This window comes from Acartia tonsa, chromosome 12, assembly GCF_053477335.1.
Source record: "Acartia tonsa isolate MP-2025a chromosome 12, ASM5347733v1, whole genome shotgun sequence".
Taxonomy (NCBI): Eukaryota; Metazoa; Arthropoda; class Copepoda; order Calanoida; family Acartiidae; genus Acartia; species Acartia tonsa.
In genome coordinates, this window is record NC_137271.1 from 11,946,375 (window position 1) to 11,962,365 (window position 15,991).

Genomic DNA, 15,991 nt, shown 5'->3' on the forward strand with positions numbered 1-15,991 from the left:
ATATATAGGGAAATTTGTATATTGTTAGGGTTATTTTAGTATTTTGAAAATATTGAAAACAGTAACATTTCTCTACGAAATCACCCATCGTTTAAGATTTTGAGTATGTTTTGAAAAATACTATAAACTAAAACTATCATTGTGCGAGAATCTCTTACAATTCTATATCAGTAAGTATGGCAAATATTCTATTGACTATTCATTAAATACATTTATACACAGGAGTGGTGTGCTAATGCTAATGTCTCTCTGTCTGTGTACTAAAGGATCTTGCTAACTGTTAAACTGTTGCAGTTCTCCGTTACAATTAAACTTCTCGTAGGTCATTGGAAGGTATTTAAATATTTTTGTAACTTAAATAAAAATGCAGGGGGAGGGGTCAAATTTGCCGCCTTCCCCCCACACAAGTGCCCCTAATGGCGTCTAGGGGCATTGCCACTATTTTTTTAATAGATATTTTCATACCTATTTAGGATCCTGATGCATTCTGGGATTTTATTTCTCTGATGCCCATGACAACCCATCAAGTTTCATTCTTGTTCTCTGACAGGGGTACTCCTAATGGATACAGGTTATCAATATAATATACTAAAGTAATTGGATGTTTGCATGTGAATGTATGTATTTCCAGGAAGATCTCATAAATGGCTAGACTGATTGATCCACAATTTACCTGCGTAGCTGTCTATAGTGCCCTAGCTAAATGGGGATAGATGTTACTGCTTGTGGCCTACCTATTCTATTGACGTCAGAAAATAACCTATATTACCATCTCTTTTGTATTGGGTTTCTTTGCCCCTTCCCTTTCTCTTTCCATCTGCTATGACTTCAATAGAAAAGGTAGGCCAAAAGCGGTGACATCTATCCCCATTTTCATAGGGCACTAAAAACAGCTACTTTCCCTGCAAGCTGAGTAACAGTCCTGTCAATTGGTCAATCTTTTAAAGACAATGGCAAAAAAAAACTACTAACAGTATAAATCTAAAAGGGCATTGTGTCAATTTAAAAACTTGAAAATGAATGTAAGTTTCATTTAGATAAACATTTTCTTTAGAAATCTGACTCAACTAAATCCTGGATGAAATTACTTTTTTTGACAGAACACTTTTTACTTCTTAAGTCTTAATTAGAACTAGATGTACTGAAAATATGTTTAGATTTTTTTTATATTTCTGAAGAAAACAATCAGTTATATAAGTTTTGCATACTCTTAGGGTTTCTTCAAGTTAGGCTTCTAATTAACTTATATAACTGTCTATTCATTTGTTTTGGGCTTAGAGGTGAAGCAAGTTATGAATGGGAAACAATAACAGTTTTGCATAATGTTAGGGTTTCTTCAAGTTAGGCTTCTAATTTACTTGTATAACTGTCTATTTATTTGCTTCGGTACAAGAGGGACAGCAAATCATGAATGATTGAGTCTCTCCACAGTTCTTTTTAAAGGAACATAAAATTTGCCAAGGAAATTGTAAATCAAGAATATTGGAAATTTTAAATTATAAGACAATGGACAATATATTTCAAATTTTACCCCCCCTTCTTGAACGTCACTGTCTAACCTGTAAAAGAAAACCCTTTCTGTAGATTTGAATTATCAGTCGAAAAGTTTTAAAACTGCTAGTTTGTAAAACTAAATAAAGATTTAACTAAAGTCCCCAAAGTTTTTAGGCCAATGAATGAATGAATGTGTATTACAATCCATTGTCTCCTACCTCACTAGTATATCCCCAAAAGCTTAACCTAAGAATTCACTAATGTTTTGCTTTTTTATAGGTTTATGAATGGATATGGATCCCATACTTTCAAGCTTGTCAATGCTGAAGGTGAACCAGTATACTGCAAATTCCATTACAAAACAGACCAGGTATTAGAAATGTGCAAATATATCATATTTCTATTTATTGCAGTATATTTTTGTAATACAAAGAATTCATATATTAAAGAAAATATAAATAGTCATATGACATATTTAGGGAATCAAGTGTTTTAACAGACAAGAAGCAGATGAGATGGCCAAGAATGATCCTGATTTTGCAATTAGGTTCATCATTAATTATGAAATTAAACAACTTATGTTTTAGTACATGAATTTTATTATTCATAGTAAACTTACTTGAATCTAAGGCAAAGGTTTCCAAATGGCATTTGAAAAAAAATCCTTGAAAAAGAGAATTCATTTTTGTTATTCAGATTATTTAAATAACATGAATATCTTATTCAGGTGAAAAATTTAGATTCTTGATTTAAAAGGAATATTGATAATTACAAAATAAAGTGAGAAACAGTTTAACATAACAATTTTAATTGTATTTAGGGACCTTTATAATTCTATTTCTACAGAAAACTATCCATCCTGGACAATGCATATTCAGGTATCTTCTAACATTCAAAACTAGGATACAAATAAGTTTAGTCCAACTCCAATCCAATCATAACAGATTGCTTTTATTATGGGCATTTTAGAATCTACCTATCATTTAAACTTTGCGTGAGAGTTTCTGTAATTTCTATTATAATTATTGGGTGCTTTATCACAAGTGGCCAGTTAAGCTCTAACCCCCCTCCCCCTCCCCAACCTTATTAAATTGATAAATTTAAATTGTCCGTCTGTCTGTCCCTTAAGATCTCGGTTACCACTGAACTGATCGGATTCTACTCTTCAGGGAATATACCTATTGGTCCTGTGGTGGTTTTAGGCTATTTTCTTGGGGGGGGGGGGGGGGGGGTGGGACACCTAATTTTTTTTGCTAAAGATTTCCTTGGTGCTTTTTATTTTTTTATTTTTTTTTTGTGAAGATTTACTTGGTCCTTTGTTTTGTTGCTGAAGATTTCCTTGGTCCTTTTATGAATTTCGCCTAAGATATTTTTGATCACCTTTAGAGGCTAGGGGCGAAGCCGCTAGTAATAGTACAAAGTACATTTTAAAGAAACATTAAGAATGCTATAACTTCTTTAGTCATGAAGCAGTTCAGGCTTAGAGCTTATCACATTCTGAGAAGATGGTTTACGTAATTCAACAGTGAGCTAGTCCAGGCAATAGTATGAAAGAAAATTAATCTGTATTACCATTTCTTAGGTGATGACTTTTGAAGAAGCAGAGAAGTTTGAGTTCAATCCATTTGACTTGACAAAGGTATAACAAATCATCGTAATTAACTAAATACTTTAAAGCTTTACTAAAGAAGTTTTTTAATATTTAATATATCTTCATTAGGAATAAATAACACAAAACATTTGTTGGGTGGGGGGGGGGGGGGGTGCATGTATTTCTCAGATTAACTTTGCTTTAGATGATCAACTCTTCAACCTTGCAATAAAGTTTTTATGTCCAGTGCCAATTGAATAAGTCCAATTTTAATGCCCAATAAATACAAACATATAAGATGATTTTCTAAAATCAGACTGCTGTAAAGTAAAACAACTACATATAATTAAAAAATTTTAATGTTTTAGGTTTGGCCACATGGACAATTCCCATTGATCCAAGTTGGTAAGTTGGTATTAAACAGAAACCCAACCAACTACTTCAGTGAGGTAGAACAGATTGCTTTTAGTCCTGCCCATCTGGTTCCAGGAATAGAACCCAGGTAAATGAGCTAGTATAAATCCTATAAAGTTAAAAGAATTCTGTCTTTAACTTTATTGCTCTCATATTTAGTGTTAATAACAACATTTTTTACCGGTTAAAATGTTAGAGCAAAATTTTTTTCAATTGAGATTTCCCTCTCTGCAACAAACTCAACAGGGTATAACCAACAAGAAAAATAAATTAAAATTAAAATTTAAGAGCATTTTAAAAGGTCGTCATAACTGTATGCCAATCACAAAAAAATACTGAAATCAAGAACAATATTTTGGAAATGACTCAGTTGTTATTATTATACATACATTCGGTTTTACCTGATGGATTTTTGCATTTCAAATTTGCTAATTAATTTATGATTTGATTATGATATTGCTCTTTGTATTCAGCCCAGATAAGATGTTACAGGGAAGACTATTCTCCTACAATGACACCCACAGGTTGGTCAAAGAAATACATCAAAAAGTATAAATTTAAAATAGTGCAAAATTATATGCTCAATTAGCCTGTCAGTTTAAACTTTTACAAGCACATAATTGTTATCTTATTATAAGACATTAAACCTCTCATTTCAATTAACAAGGATGACTAAGTCAAAGAGCTGCAAAAATTCTCAACATGTCAATTTTGGAACTGGCAAGATGATTCATATAGAAAATAAATGGTTACTTGTAGAGTGGCTTTGTTAATACAAATAGATTTTTTTTTTGCAAATATCAGGCATAAGGGATAGGAAACCTGGTCATTATTAGGTCCCGGCCTAGATTCTAAAGGGATATTGCAACTTTTACCAATTCCTAATTAAATGTCGTCCCTGGCGGAAGCTCCCAAGTAGCTATCGCTCTAAACCAATGAGGATCTGCCTGTTTTGTATCAACCAATAACCAATTGGCGGATGGAGATATAACAAACTGCGGCAATTTTTAGAAGCAAACAATTCTAGAAAAAACAATGATTTGTGTGCTAATACAAAATGAATATAAATGGTGTTTGATCACATTAGCTTAATTATTATATCTGCTCAGAATTAAACATTAAAAAAGGACCATATAGAAAAAAACAAAATAAAGGGATTATTCTTTGGAAAGTGGGTAGCTACAAATTTTCATTTGGTAGTTTATAAATTAAATGTTGTATTTTAAATTTTAAAAATTTAATACGGAATTGACACAACACCTTAACCTTAATATTTGTACTATACAACACAGTACAAATCTATCATTACATAATAGTATCCAAAGAACTTGATAGAATGCTACCCAAGTGCTTATTTATTGATTTATGTATTTTTAATTTTAATTAGCAATGATATTTTCAAATAAATTTTTACTCATTAATATAAATGCAAAAAAATACAAAGTAAAATCTGTCTGAGTAAAACCCAATGATATCTTTCTGAAAATTCAAATTACCAAAGTAAAAGATAAAAAAAATTTGTTAGAGAAAAAACTTCATTTTAACAAAAGCCATTAATATATAGGTTTATAATAAGTTCTATTTTTACTTTTGACTCGCTACCTGAATTTGATTCTATACTTTATCTACACACACACACACACAGCTATTTCATAAGCATTTCTAACGAACTACTGCGCCATCTCATAACTGGTTTTTTAGGCCTAGGCTTGAAATAGGCCTGAAATAATATTTTCCTACGTTTCCCATCCCTTATCCCTGGCAAATATAAGAATCGATTGATCTTACTTTTAATTGGGACAGTAATTTTTGTATTTAGACATCGTCTCGGAGCTAACTGGGACCAGATTCCAGTTAACTGTCCCTACAGAGCCAGAGTTAAGAACATGCAAAGAGATGGTCCCATGAATGTTTCTGGCAACCAACATGGAGCTCCCAACTATTTTCCCAATTCATTTTCTGGACCTACTGCTGATAAGTAAGTTAAACTGTTTTAGGAAATGTTAAAGAAGTAGAATATGATTGTTCCTATTTAATTATCTGGGAAAATTCTTGATCTCTTTGAGGGGAAAAAATTCTTTCTATTTTTGTTAATAAAGTTTGCAGGGTATTGCATCCAATTCTGAAAATTTTTGTAAAGATTGTTTGGATTGATTCAATTATGTATTGTTTTAGAAAATGGGCTCAGAAAACCATTCAGACCTCAGGAGATGTTGCAAGGTAGGAAAATAATCCATTACTACTTTATTGGTCACTAGCGGCTAAGCCCCTAGAGGCCTCTAGGGGCACTTGAGGAGGGGGGCGTCGAATTTGATAACCCAATTTCTTATTTTAGATTTTAAAAGAAAAAGTAAAAAAAAATTTTTTTTTGTGGGGGGTATTTTTCTTTTTTGGGGGGTTGGGGGTGTCCCAAGAAAATAGTTATAAACCTTCTCGGGACCTATGAGAAGCTACCCTGTTAAGGAGAACCTGACCGGTTCAGCGGTTAGCGAGATCCTTCGGTACACACAGACACACAAACAGACAAACATCCTGTTACTTTAGTATAAGGATAATTGGACCAAAAGCAATACTAATGATATTAAAATTTCAAGCCTACAATATATTTTATACCTTTTACCTATACAGTATATATGAAATGCATTGTATTTATAACAACAGGATAGCAATCTTAAGATATTTCAGGTTTAACTAAGTATATTAAATGAAATTACCTGATAAGGCATTTTATTTAGAGATGTACTCTTTGTATAATTATGTTAATTTAGATATAACCCAGTGTGGTATATTCTATATTGTTGTACTCTTTTCATAATTTTTATTATTCTAGATATACCTCAGCAGATGAGGATAACTTTACCCAAGCAATGTGGTATGATCTACATAGTTGTACTCTTTGCATGTTTTTTTTCTAGATATAACTCAGCAGATGAGGACAACTTTACCCAGTGTGGCATATTCTACAGAGATGTACTGAATGAGGAAGAGAAGGAGAGACTTGTTGACAATATTGCTTCTCATCTTTGCAATGCTCAGAAGTTTATCCAGGTAATGTTCATTGATTGAAAAGATCTTCAAAATGATTTTCACTGTAAAAGGAACAACCTATATTTCCTTCGTATTTTTTTTTGTCCTTAATCAATGGTTATTGTTCAATTTTTATAGGAGAGAGCAATTAGAAATTTTGGGTCAGCTGATAAAGAATATGGACAAAGAATTAAAGAAAATATTGAAAGGTATACATTTCTTTTTTTTAATGGACAACATCATTCAACAGTAGTCAATCCTTTTGTGATTTTGTTGAGAATAATTAAAAGTCTTTATTTTTTATAGAAAGAATATATAAAAAGTAATAGGAAGAAAAGCTGTTTGAGAGATTGAAAACAAAGAAGCTTTATGATAATATCAGAACTTTTCAACTTGACCAAAGCCTCTTTATACCTATTTGTTTGCTTTGAAAATTTGATTGATAATAAGGCTTGCCAGATAAGGGTCAAGTATATACCTCCAGCTGATTTCGAAAATTGTATAAGGTTGATTTCCCTGATTGATAAATAAAATCTTAATTTACAGGCGTACCAAGCTTGATGATGAGAACCACAACAGAAAATCAAATCTTTAGACAAGAAAACTACAAAGATGAAACTAAGAACTTGGAAATAGCAACTAAAGAATAATTATTTCTAAAATTCCAGTTACTATTATATGTTTGATTTTCTGCTTGTGAATGATTAATGTAATTTTTATACATAAATTATTTGTATTTAGTTTCAGTAGAAAAGTCAAAGTATGTTGTAAAATATTTTTCTTTAGATGCCATATCTTATGAATGACCAAGAATAGTTATTTATCGCAACATATTATAAACAGCTTTCCGCAGTTAATAAAAGGAAAAATTTTAATATTATAAAACCAGTTTTGTAAGCCCTGATGGGTCTAAGGCCGGGGCTAACAAAACTGGGTGAAAGGAGAAAGCCGCTCAAAAAAATCAGCATGCGATGTCATAAAAATGAGGGATTATCCATCTATTTTTTAGGGGTTTTCTTTCCCACTCCGCCTCTCCTCATCCCTCATTTTTATGACGTCAGAATTTGTTTTGAGCCACTTTCTCCTTTCACAAAACTGGTATTGATTTTTGAATTTATTTTATTATTCCTGGGGAATTGTCTATAATACAATATAATATATGATTTTTCAGTATGGCTGAAAACCGCTTCTAATCCAGCGGATATTAATTGGTTTCGAAGCAATACTGGAAAATGTTAATATTCAATCCTTATAATAAAGTAACAGATTGTGTGTTTGTCTGTACCGAAGGATCTCGCTAACCACTGAACCGATCGGGTTCTCCTTAACAGAGTAGCTTTTCATAGGTCCCGGGAAGTTTTATAACTATTTTGGGGGAGGGTACCACCACCTTCCAAAGAGAAATCGCCCCTAGCTAGAATAAAATTCACCCCTCCTAATTTTGTTTTGTTTTTTTAACTAAAAATCTGAAATAAGAAATTGAGTTACTAGATTCGACTCTCCCCTCCTAAAGTGCCCCTAGAGGCCTCTCGGGGGGCGTAGCCGCTAGTTATTAGAATATAGTAGATGACTGATTTTATGCCTATAGCCTCCTGTGTATATAAAATAGGGTTGGGCCGGATACCGGATACCGGATATCCGGCTGAGTTCAAATGCCGGATATCCGGTAACCGGCCGGATATCCGGCCAACGCCGGATATCCGGCAAATATCCGGTTATCCGGCCAAATTACCGGATATCCGGCCGGACAACCGGCCAAATTACCAAATATTAAAGTAGTAAAAAAAAATTTCTTCAAAAATCTTATATAAATTTACATAAAGTTGTGGTAATACGACACCCATACGGACAGGCCCAATACAGAGTTGCTTCGCTGTGACTTATGATAACAAACCCACCGCACTAATCCTATTATATCACTATCCATCTCATGACCGCTGTTAACCCCGCACCCGGCGGTCAAACTAAGCCTGCCTAAATGTGGGGAGGGGACTTGAACATGCAATTATCACGAGTCCATCATGCACTTATATAATCGGGAGGCACTGCCTCCCCTTTTACCACCGCTGCCCCCACAGCCTGTCTACCGTCGGGCGCTAAGCCCTAGCGCCCCACACCCCCTTCAAACCTAACTATTGTCATATTTTTGTTGTATATATATAGTAAACATAACTTGTAAATATTATTCAGTTTAAAATATATAATTCTGTATGATTGAATCCTGCTTGTTTGTTTGGTAGAATACTTAAAGGCTAGGGCCCGTTGAATCCGAACTCGTTACCCCGTGGGCCGAGTACGCTCGGCTTACCAGAACTTGGTGTCAGCGTGTTTCAATCGAGCCTTACAGAACTAGCCTATTCTACCTCTGATTGGACCCTTTGGCAAGTAAGGGGACAATCAGCCGCCAACTGAGAAGCCAACTGACCCGTGAGACGGCCTTTTTAGGTCGAATTTCCATCATTTTGAACGCAATATGTGGGCCTCTGGCCTACGGCAAGCAGATTTAGCCTGCTAAAAGCGCCAGTTAAGACGCTTTGTCCGTGTCGTGTAGGAGTAGCGCTAGGTGCGCAGCCACGGCAACCGGATAATTTAGCTCAGACGGCTACAAAACTGAGTCTAAATTGGCAAGTGTAGCTGGGACAAGCCCCAGGACACCCAGGCCAAACCTACGAGACAGACAGCTGTGTGCTGGTCTCCCTAAGAAGGCAATGTGTGGCTGCGAAGCTTCAGCACACAAGTAAGCCCTACCACTGCGACGGATAGCAGATTTTGAGCCACAGGCACGGCAGGACGGGACATTCCCTGCCGCTGTCTCCCAGGATTCGAACCCGAGGCGCTGTAGGACGGGCCATTCCCTGCCGCCATTTGTCGGGATTCGAACCAGCGGCGCTGTAGGACGGGTCATTCCCTACCGCCGTCACCCCTCTGAACCTTGCAGGACGGACATTCCCTGCTGCCAGTGCTTCCAGAATCACACCTAAAGCTCCTAGTGATAACAACACATCATTGTGTATAAAAAGTCAACCAAGTGATAAAAATAAATATAAAATTGTTGACCAAGTGATAATTAATAAGCTCTAGTGATTCGAAGCTACAGTCTAAGCCACCATGGTAAGCGATACCACCATAGCTGCGGTGCGGCCACCACCAAAGTTTCTGCCAACCCCAGCCGAACGAGAGGCCCCCTTGTCTCAAGGGCAGGACCTCCACTTCCCCTGCCATATCAGGGTGAGGTTTCCTACTCCTGACCCTGCCCAGCATGTACAGGTTGATGCCATGGTTGATTCTGGCAACCGTGTACCAGGGTCTGCTGTAATTTCTGAGCACCTCATGCACGCGATGGGCGTGCAACGCATGTTGATTCCGGACAACACCCAGATCCTGACTGCTAATGAGGAAGGCCAGCCCCTCCAGGTAATTGGAAAATTAAAAGAGTTATATATGGCAGTTTCACACACTCTTATACTCCATCTATACCACGTGACTGTGGTCCGAAACCTCTCCCACCCTCTGAACTTGGGTGGGTATTTTCTCAAGGAGTTCGGAACTAGGCTCTGTTTCGACATGCAACCACCTTGCTTGTGGGCGCGTGGGGAGTTTATCCCACTCCGTGGCGTCCCCATTGACCGGGAGACAGCCGAGAGAGAGCTAAGCTATGAGGGGCCCCTGCCAGGCCCCCTGCCTGAGCAGCCGCGTGTGGTTGAGAAAGGCACACACTGGGTGGACGCTGAGCTCAACGCACACAAGGGCGCTAACCTGCTAGCCATGGGGTTGCCCCCAGTGCCCAAGGTGCCAAGGGAGAGCCTGCCAACAACGTTTCCTGAGATTGCCAGCCCTCCAGAACCCATCTTCTCCTCCGACATTTTTATCAACGGCCAGCCGTGTCCACCTGGCCCCCTCTACCTGGGACCTCCAGCCAGTCCACCAGCCAAGCCCGAGTCCAGACCCGTCAAGTCGCGGTCTGATGTACCCGGAGCCACACTCAACTCTCAGGCCCCAGCCTCTCCCGGCGCCGTGCCCGTCAAGTCGCGGCCGGACGCCCACGGAGCCAAAGCTGGACCCAGCATTTTGGCCTCTCCCAGCGCCGAGCCCGTCAAATCGTGGCCGGACGCCCCCGGAGCCAAGCCTGGCTCCGACACGTCAGCCTCTCCAGACGCCGAGCCCGTCAAGTCGCGGCCGGTGGGTCCCGGAGCCAAGGCTGACCCCTCACCAGCCACGTATAGGCTGAGCGCTGTCACTCCAACTGACGGTCAACCACCCCAGCTCCGCACAGCCAAGCGGGTGGTCCTGCCTGGCCGCGGGGTCATGGCAGTCCCTGTTGAGCTAGTAGGCCATCGCACCAAGGATGCCATTCAACTAGCTGCCCCAGAACAGAGGTTTGGGGAGGACCTTGTTATTCCAGAGGGCCTGTATGCCCACAGGCCTGGCTCTGCCACTGTGTTTAGAGTACTGGTGGTCAATGAGGGGGAGGTGCCCCTCTTGCTGGATGCTGGCTTCCCAGTGGCAGGGGAGCTGGTCAAACCTGACATTCTGGAAGTTTCTGATACGCCTCCCCCGCGTCTCCACTCGGTCCAAGAACCTGCTGAGCCTATAGACATGCAGGAGTTGTGGGAGGCCTTGGAGATGGAAGACAACGAGTTCCTACGCAAGGACCCCTTGCTCAAGAAGGAGGTCTGGACTACGTTGTCAGAGTACAGGGACGTCTTCTCTAATTCTACCCCCGGCTGCACAGATGTGGTTGAATTGCAGCTGCGCCTCAAGCCAGGGACCCAGCCGATCCGCCAGAGATTTAGGGATCTGAACCCGCGGCAAGAGGCTGAACTAGAGAAACAACTGGACACTTGGCTGCAGGAAGGAGTCATAGAGCCGTCGGACTCCGCCTGGAGCAGCCCCCTGGTGCCCATCAAGAAGAAGGACGGGAGCACCCGCTGGGCCGTCGACTACAGGGCCCTCAACAAGTGTCTGGAGCTGGACAGCTACCCCCTGCCTAGGATCCAGCAATTGGTGGAACGAGCTGGCGGGCACCGTGTCTACAGTGCTCTAGACGCGGTGGCCGCATACTACACCATCCGTGTGTCTGAGGATAGCCGGCCATGCACCGCCTTCACCACCCCCAGGGGCTTGTATCAATGGAAAAGGATGCCCTTTGGCCTGGCTACGGCACCGTCTGTCTATTCCAGGTTTATTGCAGGGGTCCTAAACCCACTAGGCACAGCCAACCTCCAGTCATACCTTGACGACGTCCTGACCTTCCACCAGGATACCTGGGCCCACCTGGCCAGGCTCCGAGAGGTCTTGGAAGCCCACCGCAGGGGAGGGATCCGCCTCAAGCCAGCCAAGACCAAGTTGTTCCGGTCCAAGGTGGATTATCTGGGTCACACCCTCAGCCGAGAGGGGATAGCCATGCAAGAGGACTATATTGACCGCATCTTGGACTGGCCAGCCCCTAGCACCCCCAAGGATTTGCTGGCGTTGCTGGGCTTCTTTGGATACTACCGCCTGTTCATCCCAGAGTATGCAGACCTCACCTACGAGATGAATCGGCAGAAGACGGCCAAGGCCCTAACCTGGACGCCTGAGATGGAAGCCCAACTGCTGCAACTCAAGGACAAGTTCCGACAGGCCCCCATCCGAGCGCCGCCCAGGTTTGATTTACCAGCAGTGTTCCAGCTCACCACAGATTTCAGCAGCCGCGCCATTTCTGCCATACTGAGTCAATGCCAAGAGGGCAAGGAGAGGCTGATTGCCGCCGTGGGGCGCAAGACAACCGACCCTGAGACGCGCTACCCGTCCTGGAAGGGAGAGATGGCCGCCATTATCTATGGGATCCGGAAATTCCACGGCATCTTGTCCTACCGCAGCTTCCAGATCAACACTGATTCCTCTGCCCTGCTACAAATGAAATCACTGAACACATCCACAGGGATGGTGGCCCGCTGGCAGGAGGAGCTAGCGGCCTTAGACTTTACCGTCTGCCACAGGCCTGGCACCCAGAATACCAACGCCGACGCCCTCAGCCGCCGGGAAGATGCCAACATGCCAACGGCTAGCGCCGAAGAATTAGCAGAGCAGGCTGAGTATATCCACAACCTGGCCCAGCTAGGGGAGCCCGCAGCTAGCCGGCCTCCTGCCGCCCGACTGGATTCAGCTAGAGTATTGGAAGCCCAGACACAGGACCCCCTCCTGCTCCGTGTCCGCCAATGGGTGGCTGATGGCAAGGCCCCAACCAAGGCTGAGCTGCGTGGCAAGGAACGAGACGAGCAGCAGTACGCCAGCCGCTTCTCAGCCCTGGGCCTTGACGAGCATGGCTGCCTCACCACCACTGACCAGACTCTGACGGGAGAGAGGACAAGATACCTGCTGCCTTCGGCCCTCCAGCAGGATGCGTTCTTTCTAGCCCATGGGACCCCCATGGCTGGGCACTTTGGGATGGACGCAACTATCGCCCGCGTTGCCATGCACTTCTGGTGGCCCAACCTAGCCCGTGACGTCCGCCTGATGGTACAAACCTGCCCTGAGTGTGTCCAGAAAGTTACCAAGGAGAGGCTGAAGCAGGGGATCCACGTGCCCTCCCGCCAGGGGTATCCACAGCAAGTCCTATTCATCGACCTGGTGGGGCCACTGCCAGAGACTCCAGCTGGGAACCGCTACATCCTCACCTGCCAAGATGGATTTAGCCGGTTTGTCAGCCTCTACGCCATCCCCAACAAGCGCACCCTCACGGTGGCTGAAGCCCTGTTGCACCGCCACCTGGCCACGTTCGGATGCCCCCTGAAGATCCATTCCGACAATGGAATGGAATTTACCGGCCAGGTATTCCAGGAACTGGCCTCCCGGCTTGAGATTGGCCTGACACATCCACCACCCTACAATCCGCAGTCCAACCGAGTGGAGAGGTTTCATAGGACGCTCAACACAGGCATGCGCCTGTTCCTAGACAGAGACGATAACAACTGGGAGCCCCACCTGCCTGCCATCGCCTTTGCCTACAACACTAAGGCCTGTAGATCCACTGGGGTGACCCCGTTCCTGGCTTTCTTTGGGAGAGAGGCCAAACTTCCGGTGGACATGGTGCTACGGCTGCCAGAGACCGAATATGCTTCAGTTCCAGCCAACGTCCAAGCTCTGTTGCAGCGCTACTATGCAGTTTATGATGCCATCCAGCAGAAGGAGGAGGGAGCCATCAGGAGGAGCGCGGCAGCCTACGAAGGCACGGCCAAGTATGAGGTTGGAGACTTGGTCTGGTACCTGGCCCCTCGCCTGGTGCCAGGAAAGGCAGCCAAGATTACCAAGAGATGGACTGGCCCCTGGAAAGTAGTGAGGAAAGCTACAGAAGTCCATTATGTCATCAAACCTGCCTCCCCAGTAGCCAGGATCTCAGAAGTTACCGCGCATGTAGGCCGACTGCGCAAATACACTGGAGATGTGACTGCCCACCAGATCCCAGAGGACATCCAAGTTGACGTGGACGGCGACGAGGATGCCACCGAGCTGCCAGTTGGAGCGGCGGCGCCCGCAGCTAGCAACCCAGGAGAGTTCCCAGTACACCAGCCAGCCGCAGCCGCCCCACAGCCTAGCGGCCAAGATCGTGACCCAGTGGAGGAAAACCTGCAGGAGCAACCCAACGAACCACCGCCGCCGCCGCCTGCGCCAGAGCCACTCAGAGATGCCATCTGGAACCCTGACGCAGACATGGAGAACCTGCCAGCCAGCAGCGGACCTGTAGGAGAAGAGCCAGCCACTGCGATGGAAGAAGCCGCCCCAGAAGAAGAAGAAGGACTTGGAGGCTGTAGAGAAAGTTCCGGGCAAGAAAAGAAAAACAGTGCTGTACTGGAAAAGAATCATCAAGGAGGCGGGCATGGATTGGACAAAAATCGGTCAAATAACGAAGGACAGAAAGATCTGGAGGAAGGCTGTGAAAACCAGGATGAAATACCTGGAAAAATGGGAGAGGAGAAAAGGAAAGAAGATTCCAGAAATGAGCGGACACAGGAACCAGGATCCAGGTACAGTCCTGTCACTAGTATGCTCATATGAAGGATGTGGCAGAATATGCCTCACAAAAACAGGAGTGACGAACCATGAACGTAGAATACATGAAATATCTAGTCAGAAAAAAATGTTCAAATGTGATAAATGTGATAAAAATTTCCTAGGAAAATCAAACCTAACCACTCACAAGAAGGTCTGTACAGGATTAGTGGCTAGAAATGTTAATAATAAGAAATGTGATAAATGTCTAAAAGAAGTGTCTGCATCAAATTTTGCAAGACACAGAAAAAAGTGTGCACCTGAAGAAAATAGAGGTCAAAATACGACGACGGCCAAGCCAAAAGTTCCATGCGACAGGTGTGGAGCCCAAATATCATCAAATAACCTGGCCAGACACAAACGACTAAACTGCTTGTAAGAAGATGGGGAGTATCTTTCGAGATAGAATACCCGAGACAAGACAAAAAAAAAAAAAAAAAATGACAGCCATCCCCATCCGGGTAGGAGCTAGGAGGCCAAGCAACCTGAATCAAGCAGGCGCCCCCATGGAGTTCTATGCGCCCTTTGCCGTCACCATTCCACCCTTAGGAACCACCAGAATCTGCCTAGGCCTCCGTGTCCAGTTACCAGCCGAGACAGAACTGATCCTGCAGACGAGGCAAAATTTCCAGCGGCGAGGCCTGGCCGTGGCCAACCCACGCCTAGAAGCCAACCAGGAGCTGACAATGCTGATCACCAATCACAGTCAGACCGAGCAACGAGTGTCCCGAGGAGCCTGTGTAGCCCGAGCTGTCCTCCATCGAGCTGTGCCCCAGGAGCTGCCTGTCCGGCGCATGAGCCGGCTGTCGTATCCCCAGGTTCAAGGCCTGGTGTCTCAAGAGCCACGCAACCCTTGAAGGGGAGGTTGTGGTAATACGACACCCATACGGACAGGCCCAATACAGAGTTGCTTCGCTGTGACTTATGATAACAAACCCACCGCACTAATCCTATTATATCACTATCCATCTCATGACCGCTGTTAACCCCGCACCCGGCGGTCAAACTAAGCCTGCCTAAATGTGGGGAGGGGACTTGAACATGCAATTATCACGAGTCCATCATGCACTTATATAATCGGGAGGCACTGCCTCCCCTTTTACCACCGCTGCCCCCACAGCCTGTCTACCGTCGGGCGCTAAGCCCTAGCGCCCCACACCCCCTTCAAACCTAACTATTGTCATATTTTTGTTGTATATATATAGTAAACATAACTTGTAAATATTATTCAGTTTAAAATATATAATTCTGTATGATTGAATCCTGCTTGTTTGTTTGGTAGAATACTTAAAGGCTAGGGCCCGTTGAATCCGAACTCGTTACCCCGTGGGCCGAGTACGCTCGGCTTACCAGAAAGTTAAACTTATTCAGAAAAAATGTTCTTCTATCTTCAATAATAAGAAAATTATAGCCATTTAAGATTTTAAAAAGCAG

At 43.1% G+C, this 15,991-nt stretch overlaps 1 protein-coding gene across 1 annotated transcript in view; it reads left to right on the forward strand.

Annotated features, from left to right (window-relative positions):
• The window catches only part of Cat (Catalase), a 28,427-nt gene extending 20,487 nt beyond the window's left edge, over positions 1-7,940 (forward strand). Inside the window, exons 7-18 of the mRNA XM_080178988.1 lie at positions 474-571; positions 1,774-1,864; positions 1,974-2,041; positions 2,315-2,372; positions 3,077-3,133; positions 3,454-3,587; positions 3,973-4,023; positions 5,319-5,477; positions 5,675-5,719; positions 6,415-6,547; positions 6,665-6,735; positions 7,073-7,940. Of these exons, the coding sequence (XP_080035114.1) occupies positions 474-571; positions 1,774-1,864; positions 1,974-2,041; positions 2,315-2,372; positions 3,077-3,133; positions 3,454-3,587; positions 3,973-4,023; positions 5,319-5,477; positions 5,675-5,719; positions 6,415-6,547; positions 6,665-6,735; positions 7,073-7,121 (1,014 nt within the window). The 3' untranslated portion in view covers positions 7,122-7,940. The remainder of the gene's footprint in view (positions 1-473; positions 572-1,773; positions 1,865-1,973; positions 2,042-2,314; positions 2,373-3,076; positions 3,134-3,453; positions 3,588-3,972; positions 4,024-5,318; positions 5,478-5,674; positions 5,720-6,414; positions 6,548-6,664; positions 6,736-7,072) is intronic.
• Positions 7,941-15,991: the final 8,051 nt, after the last annotated feature.